The 16312-nt window shown below is 45.5% G+C and overlaps 1 protein-coding gene across 1 annotated transcript in view; it reads right to left on the bottom strand.

Moving 5' to 3' along the window:
* MAML2 (mastermind like transcriptional coactivator 2) overlaps positions 1 to 16312 on the bottom strand; it is a 346811-nt gene that overhangs the window by 105652 nt on the left and 224847 nt on the right. Inside the window, exon 2 of the mRNA XM_046014867.1 lies at positions 3696 to 5138. Within this exon, the coding sequence (XP_045870823.1) occupies positions 3696 to 5138 (1443 nt within the window). The remainder of the gene's footprint in view (positions 1 to 3695; positions 5139 to 16312) is intronic.

Below are 16312 nucleotides of genomic sequence, written 5' to 3'. Positions count from 1 at the left end.
CCAGCCTGTATAGAAGGGGTCTTCAGCCTGAAATGCTGCTGCCACTTACATCACTTTTAAAGGGCTTTCTTGAAAAGATGAAAATTGTCTTGGCATCATGTGTCATAGGCACTGGAAACGGTTTAATATTATCGAAGACATTGAAAGATGTTTGTTGATTTGGCCATCAGCACCCACTGGTGTGCCTGGGCTCTGGAAGCTTTGATGGGGACAAAGAGAACATGAGTGTGGTGTATAGCTGTAGATATGAGACACGGAGCCAGAAACTGGACCTAGGATGGCAGGAAGGCTCCCAAAGAAGGGCTGACAGGATATAGAGATACATTTTCTGTTATAAATCGCTTATTTTGTGACCAAAATAAGCGATTTATAACAGAAAATAAGACCAAGAAGGTCAGCTGTCATACAGATGTTTTTTGATTCTTTTCTTTAACAACTCCGAAGGTGAGAGATTTAAGAATTTCTTTATCCCCAAAGCATTTCATCTACCCTGTAGATTACGTAAATATGCCTCATATTACAGGAAATATTCTTTTTGAGAATGTCACAACGGTCTATAAGCGGTCTATAAGCGGTCATTCATTTCCCAACATATCCTACCTGTGAGTATAGTCAGTGGCTAAAAGCACAACCTTCAAAACAGACAATCAGAATCCTGGCTCTGCCACTTTTTATCTGTGCAACTTTGGAAAAGTTACTTAATCTCTCTGTGCCTCAGCTGTTTCCCCTGTAAGATGAGAACAATGGTATTTTCCGCCATATGGGTGAAATGAGATAACATAAGCAAGAGAGACAGAAGTAATGTCATTTAGAGGGTAAATAACGAACACTACCTCTTATTAATATCCAATTATTTATTATTTCCATTTTTATGATCAGAAGACTGGGCTTAGTGAAGGTAAATCACTACCCACTCACTATACTGCTGGACAATACAAGAATGAAGGATTGTTTTATTTCTCTGAAACTCTTTGTTAGAATTTGAGACTTCTGGTTTCTATATCATTAATGTCTGCTCTCATCTTGATTATTTCCCTTCTTGTGTGTGGGGTTGGCTTAATTTGTTGTTGATTCTCCAGTTCTTTAAAGTGTAAATGCAAGTTGGTGCAGCCACTTTGGAAAACAGTGTGGAGATTCCTTAAGAAATTAAAAATAGAGCTATCCTATGACCCTGCAATTGCACTACTGGGTATTTACCCCAAAGATACAGATGTACTGAAAAGAAGGGTCATCTGTACCCCAACATTCCTAGTAGCAATGGCCACAGTCACCAAACTGTGGAAAGAACCAAGATGCCCTTCAGCGGATGAATGGATAAAGAAGATATGGTCCATATATACAATCGAGTATTATGCCTCCATCAGAAAGGATGAATACCCAACTTTTGTATCAACATGGATGGGACTGGAAGAGATTACGCTGAGTGAAATAAATAAAGCAGAGGGAGTCAATTATCATATGGTTTCACTTACTTGTGGAGCATAAGGAATAACATGGTGGACATTGGGAGATGGAGAGGAGAAGTGATCTGGGGGAAACTGGAGGGGGAGACAAACCATGAGAGACTGCGGACTCTGAGAAATAAACTGAGGGTTTTGGAGGGGAGGGGGTTGGGGGTTTCGGTGAGCCTCGTGGTGGAAATTATGGAGGGCACGTATTACATGGAACACTGGGTGTAGTGCATAAACAATGAATTTTGGAACACTGAAAAAAATAAATTAAAATTTTAAAAATAGAACAGATATGTGATATTAACAGCAAAAAAAAAAAAAAAGAATTTGAGACTTATTCCAATCCATCTCCTACATAAGAGTAATACTTGTTAAAAATATTCTGATATCATACGTGGCTCTTTCCATGATAATCATAGTAACTGTCGACTTTGTTCTAAACTCTGGGTGCAAAATTATCTCATTTTTAAGAGATTTATTTATTTATTGTAGAGAGAGAGGGGGAGAGAGAGAGAGCGTGAGTGCACATGTTGAGGGGGAAGGCAGAGGCGCAGGGAGAGAGAATCTCAAGCAGGCTCTCTGATGAGTGCAGAGCCTGACACCCTGACATCAGGGGCCTGATTCCACAACCCTGAGATCATAGCCTGAGCTAAAATCAAGAGTCCAATGCTTAACCACCTGAGCCACCCAAGTGCTCCTTAATTTTATTCTTAAAAAAAAAAAAAAAAAATCCTAGGATATATTATTATCACCCCCATTTACAGGTGAGAAAACCCAGGCTTTGTGAGGTCCAGTGACTTGCTTGAGGTCCCACAGCTAGTGAATGTCAGAGTAAGAATTTGAACCTAGATTCATCCAAACCAAAATGGCTACCCATGCCACTAGGAATGAGTTCCACAATAGCGTTTTTTTATCAACAATCCCCAAATTACCTGTTAAAAAGGAACTTTGTAAAATATACACATGACTCTATTTAAGTCCATTCTTCATCAACTACAATTAAAAAAAAATACACTTCTTTTTTTAAACCCCACACTACTTAAATGCGTAAGAGCGCAAAGCTTTGCTTGGTGCGGAGCTCCTGAATGCTGGTTGAGCGCCGTTTTTCTCCTGGCACACATCTAGGGCAAAGGTTAGCTTAGCCACGGTCTGTGGTGCTTGTGGCATTCTTTTCTGGGTAGTAGCCGTGAAAACTACTCTAGGAATGTGATTGAAATTAGGCTCAGTGCCGTCATAATATCCTGACATATTGTTTTGACGTGTAAGGTGTTGTTTTTGTGCTTGGCCACTAACAGAGACCCGTCAAATTACACGCATGAAGCAACATTCAGACTTTCTTCCTTCTAGGAAGAGTTTCCACCCTCGAATTCCTTGGGGGATCCGAGTTTCCTCACTAGCACTTGCTCTCCCGGCACAAAGCTATCTCTTTGTACTATTCATGTACGGGGCAGAATAAAACTTCGGCTTTATATTAATCACAGGATATAAAGTAACCACAGATATTTTTTCTGTTGGTAGTGATGATGATATCATCCTTCAACACTTAATGCAGGCATTACTTTCTCCCACAGACTTCCCTGATAGCCCCTTGCAGGTAAGACACCCAACCTCTGTGATCTCATGTGATTAGTCTTTCCACTTAGCATTCAAATGAGAGTTTTAAAGCCTGTCTCTCTCTTTCTCTCCTGACTGTGCCTGAAAACAGAGCCATGCCTTATTTAATGCACCAGCATGGAGTCTCAGCAGGATCTATTACGACGCGTTGGGCATTCAGACATTTCAGTTGGTCGGTGTGGATGCAGACGGGTCATTACTCTTAATATCATGTCTGGACTTAGGTCAATTTTCAGCATAATCACAACATCTGGCACATGGTAGGTACTCAGGACTCTCATGTCGACTTAATGACCGACTGACTTACTGACTGCAGGAATAGACATCAGGTGTCCAACTGGACACGTCACTAAAGGTCATGAATTATAATGCAACATTCTTAATAAGCAAGAGCCTTTGACTGCTGCAGATCTCAACGAGAGGAATGATCTACAAGGAAATACCAGCTCTTGCCTCCAGATACCCGGTGAGAGCTGGGCTTCCTAAGGCCTTCATGGGAATCCGACGGAACCACTACTGTCTTTGTGTTCTTGATTCCGCCCCAACACAAACGTTGCAACCAAAGCATAAGGACCAGGCTAAGCAGTCTCCGGGTCCTCTGCGTTTGGGGTAGCAAAATTAGGGTCTTACCTGTCGGTGCTGTTGGGAGACTTGAAACCCCAGGCCTGTGATGGGCTGGTTCTGCATTTTCTGAAGCAGGATCTTTTGCTGGAGTGGCAAGGGAGACCTTAGCAAGGGCTGGCTGGACAGGGGCTGTGTGGGCTGGGACGGCTGCTGCGGTGGTGGCTGAGCTGAAATGGAGCTCTGGGGCTGCTGTGGCTGTTGCGGTTGCTGCTGGGTGTAGTGTAGGAGAGAAGGCTTATTCTGGGAAGGCAAAACCGAAGGCATCTGCTGGCTTGCTTGATCTGAGTTAAAATGGAACAAAGGCTTAGTGTTGCCATGACGGGGTTCCATGGCTGTGTGCGGGGTGTTCATGAAACTTCGACTGAGATCCTGAGGCTTCTGCTGCATGAGCACATCCAGGTGCCCTCCCTGGGCGGATGGGCTGGCCTTGTACATGTAGTTGGCCATCCCCTTCGGCTGGCTGCCACTGCCCGCCACCCCGGCCATGGGGGAGCCCTGCGGGCTGAATGGCTGCTGGCCGAAAGAAGGGCTGGGGATTTTCTCCTGCCCAAATGGACCTGGCGATGGCCCAGCCGAAGAGGGCAAGGCTGACCAGGCGGTGGGCTGGTGCTGTTGCATCCGGGCATGCTGCTGGCGGTTGGCCGCGATCTGTTTGAGCTGCTGGGCATGCGACACTTCCTGCCAGCTCGACAGGGCTCGGCTTGCCCCTGAGGCCGTCTGCGGCTGAGCCTGGCTCTGTGGCACAGAAGGGACCGGGGAGGAAGCGGAGAGGGCAGAGTTGGCCATGGAGAAGGCGGGGCCAGTGGATGGGGGCCTCAGCTGAGGAGAGCCCGAGGGGCCCTGGGTTAAACCCGGGGAGTATTCGCTCTTGATCACTGTCTTCTCCACGGGCAAAGAGGGCCTGGGAGTGCTCCTCTGGCTCTGCTGACCCAAGTCAATGTTAAATGGGTCGTCCTGCTTGATGGTGGCGTTGATCATGTTTTCCAGCTCCAGGTCACTCATGGGAGGCACTGAAATGTTTGTCAGTTCATTGAACAGCTCCTGCAGCTCTGGGTCCATCAGCTGCTCTACAGGGTCCTCTCTGTACCTATTGGAAAACATAGCCTCCTGGGTCAGCTGGCCATCCATGTGCTTACTGCAAGACAGAGTCTCCCCGGGTTCCTTCTTCACTTCCTTTAAGCCCATGTTAAAGATACCGTTTCCGGGAGCATGGGGTGGCAGAGTGTTAGTCTTCCGTAGGGATGCTTGGCTCATGGGCAAGGTCCCTGACATAATTGGATTTTGTCCATTGTTTACTTGGAGGCCCCCTTGTCCGGCAGAGACAAGTTGGTTCTCCCCAACGCGGATTCTCTTGATATCAAGGAATGAGTTGTCCACAAAGCCATTGGGCCTCTTGCTGTTGGCAGGAGACAGGTTACCCACCTGTTTTCTTTTCAAGGAACCCTGGAGCTGAAAACACAGGGAGGATAAGAAAGAAAAATATGAGACATTATCCAGGTATGCTTTTAATCAAAAGAGACACCCTATTTCAATGTTTTGTTTTAATTTTTCCCATTTACACACAGGGTGAATTCAGAAAGAAAAAGGTACCAATGAAGCACAGTCTGGAATGGAATGAAACTCACCCGACAGAATAGACTGTTCCTAGAGGAGTAGGTCAGTGAGTGAGTAGAGATCCCACCGGTTCCCGTGATCAGAACATAGTCAGTGGATGGAAAATACTTCACGTGTCATCATGTGTCACTGAATGTGGTTTTCTGGGAGCAGGCCAGAACACTCCACACGCATGCACCCAGAAGACCGGAATGAGCTCCATTTTGACCAAGATGGGAAACACTGGACAGTCTAAAGGTAGGACACAGGTTCCAGTTTCTCTTTTTCAAGGATTTATCTGTGAAACCCTTCATCACTATTATCCTCTAAGTAAGTAATCAGAAGAATTATATCCAAGGAGAGAGTGTATCTGTTATTCTACTCTTTTTCTTCCTGTAATTCCTCGCCTTTGCATCCACACCCATGCTGAAATATTGAGTGGGTGCACGAACACTGTGAGGTTATCCTTTACCTAATGAGACCCTCTAAGCACAGATTTTCCTGGGGATTCATTTCTTATGTTGTCTGTCTCGAAAACTTAAAACCAAAAGCAAGCTGCAGAGAACCAGTATTGCGCATTAAGAAGCCAGCCTCAGGAGCCTGCTACACTGCACTCAGATTCCTGTTCTATCGCTGAGTACTGAGTGACCTTGCCACTCTATATACACAAGCCTCAGTTTCCTTACCTGGAAAATGGGGGCGATAGCACTGATTCATAGGAAGAAATGAGACAACGCACGTGGAAGTTCAGCACAGTGCTTACGGTCATCAGAACTCAATAAATTCTAGTTTACATTAAAAAAATGGCTTACCACATTCTCAAAGAGGAGCGCCTCTCCAAACCATAAGAGTCACAACCAAACGTTCAAGCACTTCATTCACTAACTCAGTGATTAGATTGTGTGACGTGCACTTTAGATATTATAGGGAAAGAAACTGAGGACCATACAGTCATATCGAGAAATGAATGAGAAACAAAACATTCACCATTGATCTTGAGATCCTTGTTGGTTTGCCTCTACAGGGAGAGACAGTATCTATCCAAGTGTGGCTTTCCCAGTACAGCTACTTAAATTAGTTAATGTTTGCTCAGGATAATTGTAAAATACGTGAGGCAGGATACTTCCCAGATACGAAATGCTGCCACTTTCCTTTTTCTCTCTTTCATTTACTACAAGTCCCCACCCTCCTGATGATTTCTAGGTAACCTAAATAGAAAATGAAATTAATATAACTGAGCATCTATTATATGCCAAGTATTTTAAATATGGTTGCTTTATTTTTCTTAGTCTTCACAACAACCTGATTCAATATGTATTATTTGATAGCTATTATTTTATAGATAAGAAGACCAAGGCTCAGAGAGGCTAAGTAACTTGTCCAGCGGCAGTGGTTACAACTCGTAACTAGTCAGCGGCAGACCTGTGCTTTAACTCCAGGTCTGTGTAATTCTGCAGCCTGCGGCATCTCCACTAGAGCACGCTGCAATCAGCTTGTTTAGGGCTAGGGTCTCTCCTGTGTGAAGGGGCCAAGGGCAGTGAGCAGACAGACATCCCGAACTTTTGGTGAAGTGAGAGGAGTCTGGGAATGGCCAGGATGCAGTTACAGGGTCAAATGTGAACAGTATGTTTCTTGTCATGTAGTTCTTCAATCCCTATTTCAAGAATCTCTTATCTAGGGGTGCCTGGGTGGCTCAGTTGGTTAAGCATCTGCCTTCGACTCAGGTCATGATCCCTGGGTCCTGGGGTCCAGCCCCTCATCAGGCTCCTTTCTCAGTGGAGAGCCTGCTTCTCCTTCTCCCTCTGCCTGCTGCTCTGTCTACTTGTGCTCTCTCAAATAAATACATAAAATCTTAAAAAAAAAAAAAAAAAAAGAATCCCTTAATTCCCTTATCTGTGGTTTTGCTCACTCACAAGTGGTTTATAGTTAGGGTGGATGTCCCATGCTCTTCTAACCTGTTTTTACCTGCTCCCATTTCTGACTGGTAATCAGAGAAAGGAACCTGACCTAGACTGGGCCAATCAGTTCCTGCCAGAGGAATTCTGGAACTGGAGAAAGTGAGATCAGGCTTTCTTTGGATGACTGTATCGTCATTTACAAAACTTGTGAGCTGTTGTTCCAATATCCAACCAAAGTCTCAGAGGAAGTGGGTCTGTAGAAAGAGAGAAGACTAACAGAGAGAAGAGAGACACAAGTTTTGGCAAAATTTCGGGGCTGGGTTTCAATTCCAGATTAGCCTGTCTCTTGTCTTGTTTTCCTTGATACATTGTGGAGTCTTTAGAATAAATGTCCCTTTTTGCTTGAGCTAGCATGAGTTGGGCTTCTGTTATTTTCAACCAAGAGGCCTAACCAAGTCCCATGAAATGTCACGTTGGGTGATGCATGATCTGCAACAAGGCATAGGTATACTTTGCCCCTGGGTGTGAAGCTCCCCATTCTGCCATCACTGCTGTCTCCGCACATTTGCTGACTGCTGAGCTCGCTACGCACTGACATAGGCAACATCACAGAACACTGTCAGCCATTACCACGCTCAGCAGAAACTCAAAACGGCCTCCAGCTGTCCTTGGGGGTCAGGAAGAACACAGACCACAGGGGCTCAGTCATGTTACCTCAAGAGTAGCCACAGTTTTTATTCCAGTGAAAGTTACATTTTGGAAGTCTTTTCACAACTAGTAAAGAACAAACAAAGGAATACATTCTTTTTCCAGGTTTGGGTGCTTGCCTTTGATCTACTTTCCACTGCTTGGAAAGAACCTGTTCTGCCAGATTCTCCCATTGCTCAGGCCACTCCCTGGGTAGTGCCTTACAGAGTCTGGGAAGGAGCACTGGCACTTTCTCTAAGCCATCAGGACTGGAGGGGCTGTAACAGAATTAGTGGTGGTGGCAACAACAACAACAACAATAGTAATAATAATAACAGTCATTCACTGAGGGTCTGCGTGCTAGGCAAGGCATCGTGGTAAGGTCTCTGCATGGATAGTCTTATTTAAGTCTCACAATAACGAAGAATTCTCACCACACCTCCATGAGGCCGATGTTAATTCTACCCAGCCGCCTCCCCTCCCCAGTTTACAGAACAGAGACTTCAAGGTCATGCAAATAATAAACAGTAAAGCCAGGGGCATCCAATTCCTGGTTTCGGCTTAGGTCATGATCTCAGGGTCCTGGGATCAAGCCCTGTGTGGACAGGAAGTCTGCTTTAGATTCTCTCTCTCCCTCTCCCACCTGCCCCGCCACTTGTGTATTCTCTCCCTCTCTCTCTAAAAAAAAGCAATAAAGCCAGAAATCCAACCAAGCATTTGCACTACAGAGCCTGTGCTATGCGGTAAATGGTATCCTTTATAAAGTGTTATCTCTTAGAACACTTTCCTACCCATACCTAGAGAATAACAGGCACAGAGGGAGTAAGACTTATTTCTTAGGTATATGTGTGGAGTTACCACCAGCATAGCTGGAGGGAGTGGTGACTTCAGATGGGGGCAGAAGTCCTCCTTCAGTGACGTTGGCTAAAGGGGATTCCATTGGGACTCCATCAGGCATGACACTTTAGCAATTTTGGGGACAGTCTGTGTCCAGCCTCATAGAACTTTCCAATCAAAGTTATGTCATCAAGAGCCGTCAGATGCACAGACACATTAGACATCAAGCTAACTGGCCAAGACAATCAAAGATTCTCCAAGTTCAACCTTGACTTTGAAGTGTATCCTTTGCTGGTCTAGTTTCTCCATCATATATGGCTGTGAATTATGGTGGAGAATCTTTAAAGGTTCTGTAACAAAAAACAAATATTCTAGAAGGAGTAGAGGAGGAACGCAGTTTGTCACTAATATCTCAGTGAGAAATGGTTCATCAGAGAATTCAATGTCATTTTACAGGCCAGGAATAGTCCCAGGAAATGAGACTCAGTCAGAGGAGGGAAGACCTGGGCTTTAATTGAAGACAAGGGGCAGGACAAGGGAAATGAGCAGCTCCACACTCAGACCTTTCCAGTGGCTGGGAAGCCGGGCTGCGGGACGCTAGAAGTGTATAGCCTGAGTGCCAGATAGTCCAGCAACTTCTGGAAAGCAGTTAATAGTATTCAAACAGGACAGAAAAGAATCTCCACAAATAAATCTCTCACCCACAGCTGACTTACCCATTAGGCACTGTTAGATACATTACCCAGGGCCCACAGGAGACTTAGGGGGCCCACGAAAATGTTTGAATTTCTTTTAAAACAAGAGAAATGGAACTTTTCAGTTGAAGAAATGTTTCCATACAGAACAGTAATATATTCATCTTTATGTCAGCATGTTCATAGAATATAATTCTTCATTTTTTAATTTCTTTAAAAATTTTATTTATTTGTCAGAGAAAGAGAGAGAGAGAGTGAGCATGAGCGGGGGGAGGGGCAGGCAGAGGCAGAGGGAGAAGCAAGCTCCCTGCTGAGCAGGGAGACCGATGCAGAACTTGATCCCAGGACCGTTAGATCAAGACCTGAGTCGAAGGTAGATGCTTGACCCACTGAACCACCCAGGTGTCCCAAATACAGTTATTTAAATTGTGAAGGAAGAAGGGGCCCCCTCAGAAGAGCACCTGAGGCTCCCCTTAAGGCTGTCGCCTAATAACCATTGCGTAAGGAAGCTTAAGAGAGGTACTCTAAAATAAGAGTTGTGTGGAGTCTCACACGGCTCTCTGAACCTGTATTCCCATTGTCATTGTATAAGTGAAGAAATTGTGGCTCCTAACAGGAAGTTACAGAGTGAATGATACAGAGACAGGATGCCCCTGCGCCACCCCAGTCTGACTGGACCCAAAGTCCTCGTTCTCCATCACTAAGCACATTGCTTGCTTTTCCTTCAGCCTTCAGCTCGCCAAAGACTGACCCTGTTCTGGACACGGTGGACAAAGAGACCCAAGACCTAAGGATCCCAGAACAAAGATGTATCACACACCCAGGGCAGAGGTAAGGGTGTTCGGGACGTGTGGGGACTGGGGACGGATGGCAGGGAGAGGCTGGTGACATCACTAGATAGAGGTAGATGGTGAAAGCTCGGGACATCACCTTCAAGGCTCCAACAGGAGAAAGGGAAGAGACCAAGGGTCACTTGGCCAGTCAGAAAGATTTAGGAACCATGCAGAGAGAGTTCTGAACCCAGACCCAACCAAATCATCCCTGGCCTTAGGGAGCTATGCAGATGATGAAGCCGGTGGCAGGACGTAAAGTCTTCAAAGGAGCTCCACAAGTTACTATCTACACTTTTCCCATCATCTACATGGGCTAGGAAGCAGTTTTTTTTGCTTACAATAAATCTGCTCCCAGACTTCTATGTTTAATTTGTGAGATTATGTGCACAATATCACCCTTTCACTGGCTATCCAAGGAAAGGGCTTCTTTTGGGAACGATTTCAACATAGCAAGTCTGGTCTGGTTTGCACACCACACAGAAATCACTGTGCTTTGCTGAGGTCCAGCAGACTGTTTCTTTTCACTCTCGTCCTCGTTTGGATTCTCCTACGTGAACACCTCGGTGCTATTTCAGGCCTGTGGTCTCTGCTGGGGGAAGGCTGAGGCCTGCTCAGGGCCCCAGGGCCAGACGGAGTGACCTGCCTGCCCCCGAGGGGGCTGGGAATGGAGGTGCTGGAACAATGCCTACGGCCGGAAAAACCCAGCACGCAGCTGAGTTGGGCCAGGGTCCCTCAGTAAACTCTCTGGGGCTGGGGTCCCTCAGTAAACTCTTCTTTTGAACAGCTGTACTTTGCTCTTCCAAAGGACTCGAAACATAAACTTCCTGGAGGGATTTAAAAATGCCATTATTGCGCAATCCCCTGGTTTCTGTTTCTTGCCCTGCTCCCTATCCCTTTCCACAAAATAAATGCATTCTTTGTCTCCTGGGCTGCCCTAGAAAGAGGGAATATGCCACACAAAGGTAACAATTCAGTCCATAAGTCACATTCCCCACCCCCACCCCCAAGGAGATTTCTGCCTTTCTCTTGTGCATAAGCACAAGAACCACATTTCCCACACTGCTGAGGTCCTCGGGGAATGAGTATCTTGGTCTCATCATCTGTAAGCTTTCCTCAGGCCATTTTACTCATGGCTGATTAGTGAGAGGGTGGGGAGGGACCAAAGCTCCAAATAACTTGGGATTCTTGAGTTGATTCCTGACATAAAGAAGTCTGGGATCCTGGAAATGTGGATTCCAGAGCTCAGTGCAGTACCAGAGGTGAGCTGATCTTCCCTCAGTCTCCTGCCCCCAACAAACTAGATGGGATTTTAAGTCTTTTGCTAAAGGCACCTGAGTGCTCCCCCTTCTTATTGGGCCCTTGTAGAGTTCTGAGCTATCTGGTATTGTGAAGTTACTGTTTTCTGCCCCTATAATGTTTACATTTGCCCAACTAGAGTTTATGTCTTTGGGGGTGGGTGCCATGCATTATGCTTGACTGGGTTCCTCTCAGAACCCACCACGATGCTGGGTATATTGTAGGTGTTCAAACAGTGGTCTGTGGGCAGATCTGAGAATCCGGGAAGCTGGATCCTTCTAACGATTGAGCAGGAAAACACTGGCATAGCAAGAAGGCTGTGGGAACTTTTTCAGTGCCAACTGTCAAGCAATTTAATGGTTCTCCTAGAGTTTGGCTTGAGTGCTCAAGTTCTTCTGAACCCTGAAGGCAGAGGAATGAGAAGTACCGAGAACCGGGACCCCATTGTCATCCGCATGAACGGAAAGTGAAGGGGCGCGTGAGGCTTTGTGACAGATTCTGTGCTGAGTCTCTGGAAGGGATTCCGAAACTGGGGTCCAATGCTTAGCCCCATCTTGACTCCATGCCCTGTATGATGAATGCATGGGAGTGGAAGGACAGTCGGGGCATACATCCTGTATGCTTTTCAATAACTTCCCCTTCTACTTTTTAAAGAAAAAGTAGGAACTTTTTTCTTTTTTGGTAAAAGCTGTCAGGGAAGGCGTGTTAGATCTATTTGGGAAATTGATTCCATAACTTTGCTCCAAAAGGTCTGAACTCTGAGATATGTGACTATTTGAAGAAAAGAAAAGAGTTATTCTTCATAAAATCCCAGGTAAAGTGTTATATGGAAGCAAGAATATTGCCAATTAGGGATCTTTATAGAGAAAACAAGTCAACACACTTTCCTTCTAAAGACACTAAATGCCAAATGCCCCATATTTATAATGTCTTTAATGTCTCTTCGTCCTTTTTCCATCTTTCCTGAATGGCTTGTGGAAGAGTAACTAAAGAGCTGGAATTTGCCTCGGAAACCTTCGTCACAAGTGCAGAGGAAGGGTGCTTCACTACAGCATTTTCTCAGTGTATTTTCTCCAATTCTGCTTGGAGACTGGTGCACGTTTACCATCAACCTACAAAGCATTCGTGGAGAGAAAAGGGAAGAGAGGCAGACATCCTACTTTATGGAGGCAAATGGGAGGACATGGGACTTCAAGAGGGCATGGAATTCACCCTGCGATGTACATACTGTCCTCCTCAGTTTATCGTATAAGCTCGGGCTGGTCACTCACCTCCCTGCTAGTCGGGATACAACCTTGTACATGAAGCACCATCTGGATTCTCAGTTCAGAGCAGCACTCCATTACTGGGAGCTCCCTTTTAGTAGGAGAGGTAGAACTTGAACCCAAGCCTGTGTGATACTTCCTTCCTACTGCCATCTTGTTATATGTCAGGTGTGTGCTAGACAGAGGTAAAATGAGAACAAAAGGGGCTTTTCCTCACCTGTATAATGGCATTTGCTTACTCATTCATTCAAGAGGCATTTATTTGGCACCCAGTGTATACTCGGTGAGACCGTCTATGTCACAGGGTTGCTGTGAGGACCGAGGGCTTAAAGCACATAAAGGGCCTGGAAGATTGGTCTTAGAACATGATGCTCAATGGCTGTTAGAACCAATTAAAGAAAAAAAAAAAGAGATTGACCAGTCTGTCTGGAAATAAAGCCCAAAGTGGTCATGCCGTGTGACGGTTGCTCTGTAGGGTGTACACGGGATTACAGTCACGGAGGGGAGGAAAAGAATCCCTCTCCCTTCCCTTCCCACGAAGTGTCCCCCAATATGTAAATCAATGTGATGTTTTGTGATATTCGGATATTCTGCTAGTGACGGTGAAAACAAAACCTGTTTAACAACAGAGGCATGTTTAAATTAAATCAAAAAGTTCAAAGTAGGATGATTTTCCCACAACGTCTACAATTTTGATGTCATTCCAGATCTACTCCATGATAACCAGTGCGATCAGCCTGCTGACGACATCCTGAGTCACCCTGGCGAGTCGCTGCAATGGTCGTAAGGCGGGGGCCTGCAGGGACTGTCTTTCAGAGAGCGACTCTCTGGGTTTAGCAGAAAAATGAACAGAATATCTCGAAAAGCCTCACAAACCCAACTGCTTTGTGCATGAAATACTTTACCCATGATTCACTTTTTTGCCCAAAACATATCAAAGGGAATCCAAAGTAAATGCTATGTATAAAATGTTGGCAATTCTCTTGAAATCTTGAAACGTCCTCCTCAGCAGAATGTATCATGTAGGAAGCATCATTAATGATGTGGCTTCTTGCTCCCCCTTCGCAGGGGGGCCCAGTCTGGAAGCTGTCATTCGAAGGGGCCTCACTAGAGGCCCATCTGCTTCGTGAGGCCTTGCCCTCCTACGTTCCCTCCTGTTCTTTCTCCTGGCTTTTAGGATTTTAGCACTCAGTCTGATTGGTTTTTTGCAATTGTTTCAGGCCTGTGAGTTTTTTCATGATGCCGTCATACCAAGATGATGCGCAAGATAGCTTATTGTCGTTCATCTACTCCCCCTAGCCCAGGCCAGCACCAACCCAGGGAAGCACTCACAGACTGGCTGGTGATCTGACTTACTGGGCACTCACTGGTCTGGGAACATGAGATGAGTCCATTTATCGGGCATCTATGATTCCCTGCCATTGCCCTGGACCATGCCCCCTTCATACAGCCCAGGGCTGATTTCTTTTTTTTTTTTTTTTAAGATTTTATTTATTTATTTGACAGAGAGAGAGATCACAAGTAGTCAGAGAGAGAGGAAGGGAAGCAGGCTCTCTGCCGAGCAGAAAGCCCAATGCGGGGCTCGATCCCAGGACCCTGGGATCATGACCTGAGCCGAAGTCAGAGGCTTTAACCCACTGAGCCACCCAGGTGCCAGGGCTGATTTCTTGGCAACTCTCTGTCCCACTGTGGAGCTGAGAGATACTGCAGAGGTAGGGAGAGCACGGGCGCTTTAAGAGATGGCTTTTCCTTTCCTATGCTGGTGGGATTTGGACAAATAGCAAAACGCTTGTCAATTTGAGTATCACGGGAACCCAGATGGCAGAGAGAGTGCCTCATACCACTCCAGGGTTGTCTATTAATTATTTTGGAGTCTGAACACGACTACTAAAGAACTCTCACCTTTTGGTAAAATAACGTAAAACACAGACACCCCTAATTCCAAGGCAGTGTGTCCCTTTCCTCTTCAGTGGCTTCTCTGACTTCAACAGGTATTAACGGTCCCTATCCTTCCTGGCCTCTTTCTCCCGGATCCCAGTCTTCATTCTTCTTCAGGCTCCCACTGCTTCCAACACAGAAGGCTCCCCAGTAGCTTTCAAGGACATTCTGAGAATTTGACTCTGCATGTTGCCTCTCCCCACCCCAAACTGTTCTCCACGTAGCAACAAAAGGGATCTCCTTTTCACACCCCAGCTTCGGCTACATTACTCATTGTTATTATTTTTTACATTTCTAAAATACAAAGCGTGCTTTTAGCTTCAGGTCTTTGCATATACTGTTCCGTCTCACTGGAATATGGTACCTCGATGGACTTGGCCCCCTCTGTCAGACTCGGCTTCTTCTCTTCCCCTACATCTTACCTTACTGTGACCCCGGCTGTGATTTTCCCTGGCCACCCAGCTGAACTGCGTTCTCACTGCTGCCTTCCACGCCAACCTCTTGATTGCTTCAGTCCTCATTACAATTTCCAAATATTTTTAGGAATTGGCTTCCAATTTTTAAGTCCATCTTCCATGTTATAAAATCAGCCCTAGAGAGGGAGGCCTGAGCCGTGTGTTGTGTTCCTGATCACTGTAACTCATCCTTAGTGTAACCCAAACAAATATGTCAGAAATACTGTTAAATAGCAGCAAACATCTAGAAGGAAACACTTCAAGATACTGAAGTACCTTCTGCTGGTGGGATGATGGAGGTTTCCCCCATTTTATTCATATGTCTGTTGTTCTCTAATTTTTTTACATAAAACATATATTGCCTATATAATTGAGATTGAAGTGTGTCTGTCCTTGCTCACCACCTTCCTCTGAGAATCTGACCTCCATTCCCTGGTTGAGGGTTTCTGATCCTGGGACACTCCATTTCCTCCAGCTTCAACAGACTGGATCGAAGTAGGTATTCGAATCAGACTGAACCAACTCACTGTTTTTCTAGTAAGTGGATATTGAAACAAGACCCTCTTAACAGTCTCCATGCACTAGCAATGAGAGATACACGGGCCGCCAGTACTGGAGTCATTCTCAGCCATGGACAGTCAGAGACAGGGAAATCAAGTCCACAGAGATGCAAAGTCTGGAGGAGAACCAGCGCTGGGAGACACAGACAGAGAGAGCTTCCTGAAGAGTTCCAGTTCCTGGTTCCAGTACTCTGGGAGACTCAATTATATTTCCTGCAATCGAGACACCCCGTACCTTCCAAGAAATCTCCTCCCACCTTTCTTCTCCTTCCCTCCCTCCTTTCCTTCCTTCTTCCCAACTCTTTCTTTCTCTCTCTTCCTCTCTTTCTCTCTTCCTCCTTCCCTCCCTCCTCCCTCCCCTCCTTTACTTCCTTTCTTCCTTCCTCCTTTTCTTCCTTTCTCTCTCTCTCTCTTTCTTTCTTTCTTTCTTTCTTTCTTTCTTTCTTTCTTCCTTTCTTTCTTTCTTTTTGTTTCTCCTTCCCTCCCTTCCTTCCTCTCTCTCTTTCTTTCTTTTCTCTTTGCTTGGGATACTTTACAACAGCTTCTGTTACTTGGAAGGGATACTT

The sequence above is a fragment of the Meles meles genome, chromosome 8 (assembly GCF_922984935.1).
Source record: "Meles meles chromosome 8, mMelMel3.1 paternal haplotype, whole genome shotgun sequence".
Lineage (NCBI taxonomy): Eukaryota > Metazoa > Chordata > Mammalia > Carnivora > Mustelidae > Meles > Meles meles.
The sequence above is the reverse complement of the archived record's forward strand: the minus strand, read 5'-3'. Positions and strand labels throughout refer to the sequence as shown.